Source organism: Physeter macrocephalus, unplaced genomic scaffold (genome assembly GCF_002837175.3).
Source record: "Physeter macrocephalus isolate SW-GA unplaced genomic scaffold, ASM283717v5 random_187, whole genome shotgun sequence".
In the NCBI taxonomy this organism is placed as follows: Eukaryota; Metazoa; Chordata; class Mammalia; order Artiodactyla; family Physeteridae; genus Physeter; species Physeter macrocephalus.
Window position 1 is genome coordinate 49266 of NW_021145473.1, and position 10941 is coordinate 60206.

The 10941-nt window shown below is 44.3% G+C and overlaps 1 protein-coding gene across 2 annotated transcripts in view; it reads left to right on the plus strand.

Moving 5' to 3' along the window:
- Window positions 1-8681: 8681 nt before the first annotated feature.
- The window catches only part of EIF3L (eukaryotic translation initiation factor 3 subunit L), a 23000-nt gene continuing 20740 nt past the window's right edge, over window positions 8682-10941 (plus strand). The window contains exons 1-3 of one of the 2 annotated variants that reach the window (XM_007111743.3): window positions 8682-8785; window positions 9325-9373; window positions 10270-10480. In XM_007111743.3, coding sequence (XP_007111805.1) covers window positions 8753-8785; window positions 9325-9373; window positions 10270-10480 — 293 coding nt within the window. In that variant the 5' untranslated portion in view covers window positions 8682-8752. Of the gene's footprint in view, window positions 8786-9324; window positions 9374-10269; window positions 10481-10941 lie in introns of those variants that run through there. The other variant, XM_028484536.1, reaches the window with a different exon arrangement.

Consider the following 10941-nt stretch of genomic DNA (forward strand, 5'->3'; position numbering starts at 1 on the left):
TGTGCTAGGTTCTGGATGCAGAATCAGACTTGGTGCCCTCTGAGACGCTCAAGTGGGATGGGAGAAGTCAGAGCCGGAAGCGGCTGCAAACAGCTGATCATGAGTTTAGCAACCCCTCCCAGGTGCACTGTTTTGTAGAATTTTCACAACCCTGAATCCCACAAACACTTCTATAAAGTGAGCAAGGAGGACCATCCCTATTTTATAGACGAGGAGCTGAAACCAGAGAGATCACGGACTTGTTCATGGAGGCCCAGCTCTCTTGAGAGGAAGGCTGTGTCCAGGCAAAAGTTGTTCCTTGTCATTCAACGCAGTGAAAATATAATCTTGGGCTTCCCTGGTGGCGCAGTGGTTAAGAATTTGCCTGCCAATCCAGGGGACACAGGTTGGAGCCCTGGTCCGGGAAGATCCCACATGCCGCAGAGCAACTAAGTCCGTGCGCCACAACTACTGAGCCGGCGCTCTGGAGCCCGCGAGCAGCAACTACTGAAGCTCTCGCGCCTAGAGCCGGTGCTCCGCAGCAAGAGAAGCCACCGCAATGAGAAGCCCGCGCACCTCAACGAATAGTAGCCCCCCGCTCGCCACAACTAGAGAAAACCCCGCGCAGCAGCGAAGACCCAACACAGCCAAAAATAAATAAAGAAAATTAGAAAAAAAAAAAAGAAAATGTAATCTTTCTCTGACAGTTGAAAAGCACTTTCAGATTTTTGCAGTGTTCTCAGAACACCACTATGAGGTTTATCATTGTAATGTATGGAGAAAAATGTTTATTTGAACTCTCCTCCTCTGCCCGATGCGGGAGAAGGACATATGCCAACTCCACTTGGAGCTAGAAGGAAACCGAGGAAAGAAATAAACATTGAACGTGTACCATTTACCAAGTGCTTGGTATGTATTTTACCATTTAGTTCTCCTTCACAAGAGTCTTAGCGGGTAGATATTATTATACCCACTTTGCAGATTAGGAAATTGTAGTCCCTAGATGTCATATGAATTGTCCAGGGGTACGGGACTAGAAATTTGGAGGACTGGGATTTGAACCCAGAAAAGTCCTCTCTTTCCATCACGCTGATCTCTTTACTGAAGAGCCTACTGGAAATCTGCCTCCAGAAAATTTAAGTGACATCTGGATATTTATACCTCACTCCTGCTGAATGTATCCTGAAATAACTTTATTATTCATTTCTCCTCTTTTTCTGTGTAGTAACCTCCAAAATAGTCGTCATCCCTCCAGTCACAGTCTTCTGTGAAGAACCAAAGGTGTACTTGCTGTCTAAAGTACAATTCTCTTCACATCTTTAGGATCTGCCCACCCATTGAGCTCAGGCTAAAGTCCAAACCTTTTATCCTAGCAGTCAAGACCCTTGATGATTCTGACCCAGCTGTCTTTGCAATCAGTGTCTTTCTCCTACCAGTGGGTCTTCACACCATCTGGTCTACGAAGATGTTTGCATTGTCAGAAATCTTTTCATTTAAACAGGATCCCTAAACATCTAGGGGTGGCTGTTACTTCTAATTTTTAAATCACCTTTGTTGAAGTACATAGCCCAACCCTCTGTGTGTTGCAAGAACCACTTGTTATTTTGGATTGGAAGAATGGGATGTGGGTTGAATGTGGACCCAGTTAGCCTCACCAGCAGGATTTTAGACTGGAACTTGGGTCTATGAAGTTGTATTCCCTCATAATGCCTGGCTCAGCAACTGGCACCAGCATGTTGTAGCTATTTGACTGACTGACTGACTGATTAAATGAATGAATGAGTAAAAATAGTAGCCCAGTGGTTAAGACCATCAGTTTTGTTTGTTTGTTTGTTTTAATTAATTTATTTATTTTTGGCTGAGTTGGGTCTTCGTTCCTGTGCGCGGGCTTTTCTCTAGTTGTGGCAAGTGGGGGCAACTCTTCATTGTGGCGCGCAGGCGTCAGTAGTTGTGGCTCGTGGGCTCTAGAGTGCAGGCTCAATAGTTGTGGCTCGCGGGCTTAGTTGCTCCGCGGCATGTGGGATCTTCCCAGACCAGGGCTCAACCACTGCGCCACCACGGAAGCCCCAGATCACCAGTTTTGAAGCCACAAATGAGTGGGTTTATAGCTTTGAGCAAGTGACTTTCCTTTGCTTATCTTCAGTTTCCTTATCCATAAAATAAAAGTAAGAGTACTACCTATATCGGACATCCCTGGTGGTGCAGTGGTTAAGACTCCACCTGCCAATGCAGGGGACATGGGTTCGAACCCTGGTCCAGGAAGATCCCACGTGCCGTGGGGCAACTAAGCCCGTGCACCACAACTACTGAAGCCCGCGCGCCTAGAGCCCATGCTCCACAAGAGGAGCCACCGCAAGGAGAAGTCCACGCACTGCGCAACTAAGCCCGTGCACCACAACTACTGAAGCCCGCGCGCCTAGAGCCCATGCTCCACAAGAGGAGCCACCGCAAGGAGAAGTCCACGCACTGCAACGAACAGTAGCCCCCGCTCGCCGCAACTAGAGAAAGCCTGCACGCAGCAACAAAGACCCAACGCAGACAAAAATAAATACATACATGAATAAATAAAAGAGTAGTACCTATATCGTGCGGTTATCACAAGGACTAAATAATATAATGTGAGTAAAGCACCTAGTACAGAGCTGGGTACAGAATTAGGGCTCAAAATATGGTAGCTATTGTTGTTATTATAAAAAGTTTAGATGCTGGCTAGGGCCCATGCAAATCCTATGCAACTGTGGGCACATAACACTGGCATTAACTTGACCTAAGGGTGCTGCAAGCATGCATACACAAGTCATTTATGTTTGGTCAATCAGCAAATAGAACATGAAGCACTTAACGGGAGACAAAGAAAGTACTGTAATGTTGCTTTGGGGGAAAAGCTTCTGCCTGGGAATCCAAGAGCTTGTGTTCTAAGTCTTACCCTGCCGTGTCTCACCTCATGGTTTGGGGGCAACTGTTTCCTTTCTTTGGGCTTCAATCTCCCCATCAGAAGGTATTGTTTTAGGTCAGCTATTGACACTGGCTCAAGCTGGCTTGGCTTTCCTTTTATTCTTTCCCTCATCCTGTTGGCCTACACAGTATTTTATTTTTTTGCTTTTGTTTTACATTTTATCTGTTTGTATCAACAGGGGCACAAGAGAAAAGATCAAAAAGCAGGTTGTCCCTGCTGTCTCCATGCCACCATCCGCTTCCTTCCCGTGGCTTCAAATGTACTTTATTTCTTGCCATTCACCTAAAGCAAGTTAATTAATTAATCAAAATAATCAGTGAATTTTCTTTTTTTTAATGCCCAAATCACAGTTTATTATGTTTTTTTTAACATCTTTATTGGAGTATAACTGTTTTACAATAGTGTGTTAGTTTCTCCTTTACAACAAAGTGAATCAGTTATACATATACATATGTTCCCATATCCCCTCCCTCTTGCGTCTCCCTCCCTCCCACCCTCCCTATCCCACCCCTCTCATGGTCACAAAGCACAGAGGTGATCTCCCTGTGCTATGCGGCAGCTTCCCACTAGCTATCTAATTTACATTTGGTAGTGCATATATGTCCCTGCCACTCTCTCACTTCGTCACAGCTTACCCTTCCCCCTCCCCATGTCCTCAAGTCCATGCTCTAGTAGGTCTGTGTTTTATTCCCGTCCTACCACTAATCTCTTCATGACATTTTTTTTCTTAGATTCCATATATATGTGTTAGCATACGGTATTTGTTTTTCTATTATATGTTTTTAAAAAAATATCTTTATTGGAGTATAATTGCTTCACAATGTTGTGTTAGTTTCTGCTGTACAACAAAGGGAATCAGCTATATGTATACATAAATCCTCATATCCCCTCCCTCCCTCCCTCCCTATCCCACCCCTCTAGGTGGTCACAAAGCATCGAGCTGACCTCCCTGTGTTATGCAGCAGCTTCCCAGTAGCTATCTATTTTACCTTTGGTAGTGTATGTATGTCTGCTACTCTCTCACTTCGTCCCAGCTTCCCCTCCTCCCCCCCTCCCCACCCCGGCCCCGTGTGCCCTCAACTCTGTTCTCTACGTCTGCGTCTTTATTCCTGCCCTGCCACGAGGTTCATCAGTACCGTTTTTTTAGATTCCGTGTATGCTACACAATATTTAAGAGCAATTTGAACTAGTTGCCAACATATAAAAATTGAGAGCTTTAACATAAAACTTTTGATTTCCAGATTCTCTTAAAAATGAGAAGAGGGAACTCCCTGGCGGTCCAGTGGTTAGGACTCTGCACTTTCATTGCCGAGGGCCGGGGTTCAGTCCCTGGTGGGGAACTAAGATGCCCCAAGCCGCGCAGCGTGGCCGAAAAAAATAAAAAAGAGAGAGGAGATATGGCAATACAGGACCAGCTGGCTGGAGCTGCACAGCAACTCTCCTCTTTAGATGGGGCGTGCTGCAGTTCCCACCACTCTCCCACTCTCTTTTACCTCCACATTGAGGCCTAAAGACAATTGCCATTTATCCTCATACTTTTCATACTTGTGATGTTGTTTTTCTTTTTTCTCTTCGTGCCACGCGGCTTGTGGGATCTTAGTTCCCCGAACAGGGATCGAACCCACGCCCCTGCAGTGGAAGCTCGGAGTTGTAACCACTGGACCGCCAGGGAATTCCCAGTGACGTTGTTTTTCTTAAATGGAGTTAACAGGAAATTAAAATATCGCTTGTCTTTATCAAATGTGGAATAATGAAAACTAGTGTGGAGGAAAATTATTTAGTATCTAAAAACATGACATACAGTGATTATGTGACTTCTTAATGTCATGCTAGAGTATTTCTAATAAGCCCACATAAGGGACATCTGACTCTTTGGGGAAGTTTAACTTTGACTAGGACTCAGTGATGTTTTATAAATCTGTAAAGTTAGAAGTTAGCTTTTAGGAAACTGATAAGGTGCAATAATTTTTGTATGTCCAGTGGAGAAGATAAGCCCAAAGGTTATCGTTTTATTATTCTGTAGGGTAGGAAACAGATTTGGATCTAATCTAGTAATTGTATTTCATCATTCCTTTGCCCATTAACTAGTCTCAAATTCTTTTCAAGCCAGCTCTTGTCATACTGTTGTTTCCTTTATTAATGATTAAATAAGCTCACTCTTTATTGGTAGAATTACGTTTTTAATCTCTTAGTGGCTTTAATCTTTTGTCTACTGTGTAAGTTCCAAAAATTTTTGGTTAGTTATTTGTTGTTAATTTTACTTATAATTTTTTAATATAAATTTATTTATTTATGGCTGCATTGGGTCTTCATTGCTGTGCACGGGCTTTCTCTTTGCAGCAAGTGGGGGCTACTCTTCGTTGCAGCACGCGGGCTTCTCGTTGTGGTGGCTTCTCTTGTTGCGGAGCACGGGCTGTAGGCGCGCGGGCTTCAGTACTTGCGGCGCGTGGGCTCAGTAGTTGTGGCTCGCGGGCTCTAGGGCGCAGGCCCAGTAGTTGTGGCGCACGGGCTTAGTTGCTCTGTGGCATGTGGGATCCTCCGAGACCGGGGCGCGAACCCGGTTCCCCTGCATCGGCAGGCGGACTCCCAACCACTGCGCCACCAGGGAAGCCCGGCTGGTGATTTTTGACAAATGTATACACTTAGGTGACTACCACCCCAATCAAGATATAGAGCATGACAATTATATTTTTAACAATTTGAGAACTGATCTATTGATCTTTTAGACTGCAGAGAGAGGGCACTGTGTTTTAAGAAAAGTAAGTGAATATTTATTTGCAGGCAAGAACAACAGTCTTCAATATTCTCTGTGAAGGAAGGCTACAACTTAACATGCACTCAGGAAACATTCATTGTTGTTTTCTATCTAGTGGATTCCTATACCAGATGATCCCTGAAGACACTTCTAGCTCTGATTTGTAAAGACTCAGCTACCGGTCTCTCAAGGCCTACATACTCCTGCCCCAAAAGGCAGTGAGCAGAGGTTTCTGAGATCATCTCAGGAGAGTGAAACAAACCAGACAGTACATGAACTACAAACAAACTGGAGATTCTTGGGAAGTGGGGCTTGAAATGAACACAGCTGAAGAACCCAGGGTGACTATAAAACATAACTAATGGCTTTTCTGAGTCAGAATTTCCTGCCTCAAATCCCAAGCAAAAGATCAAGAGAAATAGGGTAGCTTTTCAGCTGCTGAATCCTCTCCCAGCCAACTCTCCCAGGTAAAATTATTCCAGGAGCTTTGTTCTGCCCCCAGTTTCTTTCCCTTTGAAGTACTGGTTTTCCATTAACCAGGGAGACTTGCAAAATCAAACACCCTGTGATCAAACATTTCATAGTCTACAATGGGGGTCCAGCTGCTCTCAGGTCAAAGTTGGATTTCTAAGCAGACTAAATGTGCTGCCAAGCAATGCCCAAAATTTCCATTCAAATACAATTCTACAAATAGGGAGAACTGGAAGCAGGAACGGTGAGGAAGCTGCTACAGTACAAACGAGGTGATAGTGGCTTAGACTAGAATGATAGAGGCAAGGTGGTGAGAATTCAGTCTGGGAACATTTTGAAGGTAGAGCCAAGCAAGGGCAGATGCATTGAATGTGTGCTGTGAGGAAGACTCGAGACAAGGGTGGTTCTGATTCTTTGGCCCGAGGGACTGAAAGAATGGAGTTGCCCTTAACTAAGACGGGGAGAACTGTGAGAGGAACAAGGTTGAGGCAAAAAATCAGAAGCTTGGTTTGGAAGTGTTAAGTTTGAGGGCCTATTAGACATTCAGGTACTCACATGGGCCATGAGTCCACTTCATGGGTGGGGTCTGGGATGGAGATAGAAATGTGGGGAGTCAATGGCAGATGGAGGATATTTAAACTGGACTGGATAAGCCACCCAGGAAGGGAGGGTAAACAGAGGAGACCCAAGGACCAACCCCAGGGAGGAGGGTCAGTCCACTGTTTAGTGACTGGAGAGGAGGAATCCACAAAGGAAAGTGAGAAAGAGTAGCCAGTGAGGAAGGTCCTCCCAGAGCCTTTACTATTCTCTAAGTTAGGGTATGCATTCTGGAAGAGGTAGGAAGTCCTAAATAAATAAACAAAATGTATGCTAGATGGTTAGAAACAAGGGATACACGTTTCTGGTGACTGAAGCTTACATGAAGAATAAAGAACAGAAAATGACAAAACCAAAACTAGGTAGGAAGGAGAATATTTATTTAGAACAAGAAATCACAACACAAATTGTGGGAGAAATCTTGCAGTTAACAAATTGCAATTTGTAATTTTAAAAAGCTGACAACACAAACATCACAAAATCCAGAAACGAATTTAATTTTCTTGAACACCTCCATAATATTTTTTTCTTTTTAAGGTTGCATAAACTTTGATCACCTCTTTATAAAACAACAATTTTGTATCATTTTCCACAATGAGAATGGAAAGATAATTTAGTCTTTCCTCTAGCATGTTAGATCAAAAATTTTTTATTACTAATACTTTAGAAAAAATTTCTTCTGAGTTCGCAATTCTTTTCTAGTAATGTTATGAACGTTTGGAGAGTTGTCAAAGTTGAGAGCAAACTGTATCAAATTTTTGTCATAGATTAACTGTAATTTCAAGCTTTCTAGTGCCCTGATTAACCTTAAATACTTATTTCATTGAGGACACTCATTGATCACAGCGGGTTAGGTGTATCTTACACACGGAAGGCCAGCAATAACTATTCACGTCAGATTGTCACATAAATATATCCTACTAAACTCAAATGTTCCCAACAGGATTTCCTTTAGCTGAATCCCAAACGCCACTAGACACAAGGGGAAGTGTGACAGGGGAGAAATCGGAGTAGAGAGCGGTTCTAAGCGATTGCAATAAAAATATTACTTTTGCAAATTTTACAAAAACATATGATCATGTGAGCACGTTGCTGGGTTACCCTCCTTGCGCCGACGAAGAATCTCGATGGGTCCTTAAGCTTAGTTCCAGGACGGTTATCGCCCCTAGGTAACAGAAAACGGGGGAACGCAAAGCAAAAACGCGGTACAAGGAGTTGGGGCGCGGCACTGATATTCTAAATGGCTAAACTAAGGCCCTTGACCCACATATCGGTTTGTGTTGGTTTGTTTTATAACCCAGTCCCTAACTCTAGGGTTTCCTCAGGAGCCCAACCCACCCCCACGCCCGATTCCGAACACCACCCACAGCGCTCAAGGCTGCACGAGAGGGTGGGTCCCACGACTCTCTCCTCACATCACAGCTGGCTTCATCTTTGCCTGCTCCAACCTTAACGTCCAAAGTCGGCGGGCGCCTTTTCTCAATGCCCTCTCACTGTATTGGACTAAGCCTCAACTTTTACACCCAGTAAGTTTAGACTTTTGGGGGTGGAACGTTTGAAGACTTTTTTTTTTTTTTTTTTTTGCCGCAGGCAAACCTTTTGCAGCTAAATCCACGATCAGGCCTCCCCATATCCGATTTTCCCTTCACGCGAGAGGGCGGCCGAGGAAGCTGTCAGCCATCTTTTGAGTGGCATTACTTCTTGTTTCAACTACTTTGCCCATCCTTTATTACGCCGAAATATTTCACATGTTTATTTCTAAATTTTTTCAAATATTATAGAATCACCTTCCTTGTAGAGCCTCTATTTGAAGAAGGAGGAATAATGTATGGGTTTGTCGCCCTTCCAAACATGGCTGCCTCAGATTTCCGGCGGCCCCGGAAGAGCTTCCGGTTTCCCGGCAGCCTCGAGGGGGGCTGGACTTCCGGCGTCAAGAGGCAGGCGAGGCCCGCCCTTTTCGCTTTTTCCGGGCCAGGTCCGCGAGTGCCGCAGCCATGTCGTATCCTGCTGACGATTACGAGTCTGAGGTAATCTGGTCTTGAGCGTGTGCTGGGCTCCGCGACAGGGCCAGGGCTCTTTGGATGCTGGGCCCCGCGGGGAGACGGTATCCGGACCTCTCCGGGAGCACTCGCGGGCCGCGACCAGCCCCAGCCGGCCTCGCCGCCTGCGCGTTCCTCATGCCGTTGCCACCCGCAGCTCCCGTTTCTTGATCAGCCCGTCTCGGCCCTCCCATCTCGTGTGTCTGGTCCCCTAGTCCTTTCCTTTTCCAAGTCCGGGAACGGAGTCTAGTTATAGGGTTCTGTGTGTCTGTAACTGCACTCTAATTTATGGTCTGGGTTCAGTCTTGTCAAGCCTCGCAGATTCCCACAGCCTTTTGTGCTTTGCTCCACCTTACTGCAGCCGTAACGCGGTATTGTCATTCTCTGTTTATTCTCCCTTTTCTCACAGGCGTGTGAGTTCCTCAAAGAACGAGACTGTGTCTTATCCACCTTTGTATCCTTAGAACCTAGAACGAGCATTTTGGGGTCACGAATTGGTGACTGTCTTGTCTGTGTCTCGTTTATAGGCTGCTTACGATCCCTATGCTTACCCGGGCGACTATGATATGCACACAGGTGAGTCTACAGGTTTGTCTGGCCAGCTTCTAGGGATTGGCACCTTTTTGGATGTCTCAGAGCGGCTCTGACAGGCACCTGCTTAAAACTGGGTCTTGATGGTCCAGGTTTAGAGTCAGTTACTATCTCTCAGCAGGAGAGCCAATAAACCAGGTCTTATTCATGGTCCACTTCAAAGTCTCAGAGGGGAAGGGTTACTGTCCTGACTGTGGTTTCCTTGTTGAAGCTATTAGCTGAAGAAGAAAATCATGTTGTGAAAAATTAAAGTAATTGAAACCAAGTCCAAGTGAAATCTTTTTTGGAAGGTTTTTGATGTTTCCTGAGTTGTTACAGTAACTTGGTTTGATTTAGCACTTAGTAAGTGCCATGTGTTGTTCTGGGTACTTGGTGTGAAGTATTTCATTTACTCCTTACAGCAGTTCTACAGAGACATAATATTACAGGTGAGAAAACTTGAGGACAGAGAAGTTTAGTTACTTGCACCAAGTCATATGGGTAGAAAATGGCAGTCATTCATTTATTCAAAAAATATTAAGTGCCTACTATTTACTGCCCTTCGCACAGTTCCCCCCCCTCCCCATAACTGTTCCAGGTCTTGAGGGTACACCTGGGTGCAAGATAGACAGGGTTCTTGCTTTCATAGACGTTAGGTTCTGGTGCGGGAAACAATAAGCAAATAAATAACTTCAATAAATAAAATAAAAAGTAGTGGGAAAATGTTCTGAGGAAACAGGCCCATGGGGATTGGGTGTGACATGGAGAGGATTTATATTTCTGAGTGTTTAAAAGGGAATTATACTCAATTTTATAGACTTGAGTTTTGTTTAGGGGATGGCCTTGCCCTTTTGTTATGTCCTATATGTGGATTTGAGGTATTTATTATATCTAATCTCTAGGAGATCCGAAGCAGGATCTGGCTTATGAACGTCAGTATGAACAGCAGACCTATCAGGTGATCCCTGAAGTGATCAAAAATTTCATCCAGTATTTCCACAAAACTGTCTCAGACTTAATTGACCAGAAAGTGTATGAGCTACAGGCCAGTCGTGTCTCCAGTGATGTCATTGACCAGAAGGTATATGAGATTCAGGACATCTATGAGAACAGGTATGGGCCATGGGCTAAATGATCTCTTACTGGGTGAGACTGGCTTAGTAATGCAGTCTCTAAAAAGGGGTAATGTTTATTCATTTCTCTGTAAATGTTTATGTTTATTTAAACATAAGTATAATAATAATAATAAACAGATGTTTATTCAACCCCTCTGTAAACCCGAGGAGTTTCTGTGATTCTTTGGGGCTAGGGACATGTCATTTTGTTGAACTCATTGCCCAGAACTTGTACAAGGCCTAAAATAATACCATCACTATCAATAATTATAATAGTAATAATATGTATGATCATTATAGATCAGGCAATGTTCGGAGTGCTTTTTCTGTATTTTCTGATTTACCCTTCACAGTAACCCCATGAAGTAGGTTCTGTTGTTTTCCTCTTTTTTTTTTTTTTTTTTGCTGTACGTGGGCCTCTCACTGTTGTTGTGGCCTCTCCCGGTGCGGAGCACCGGC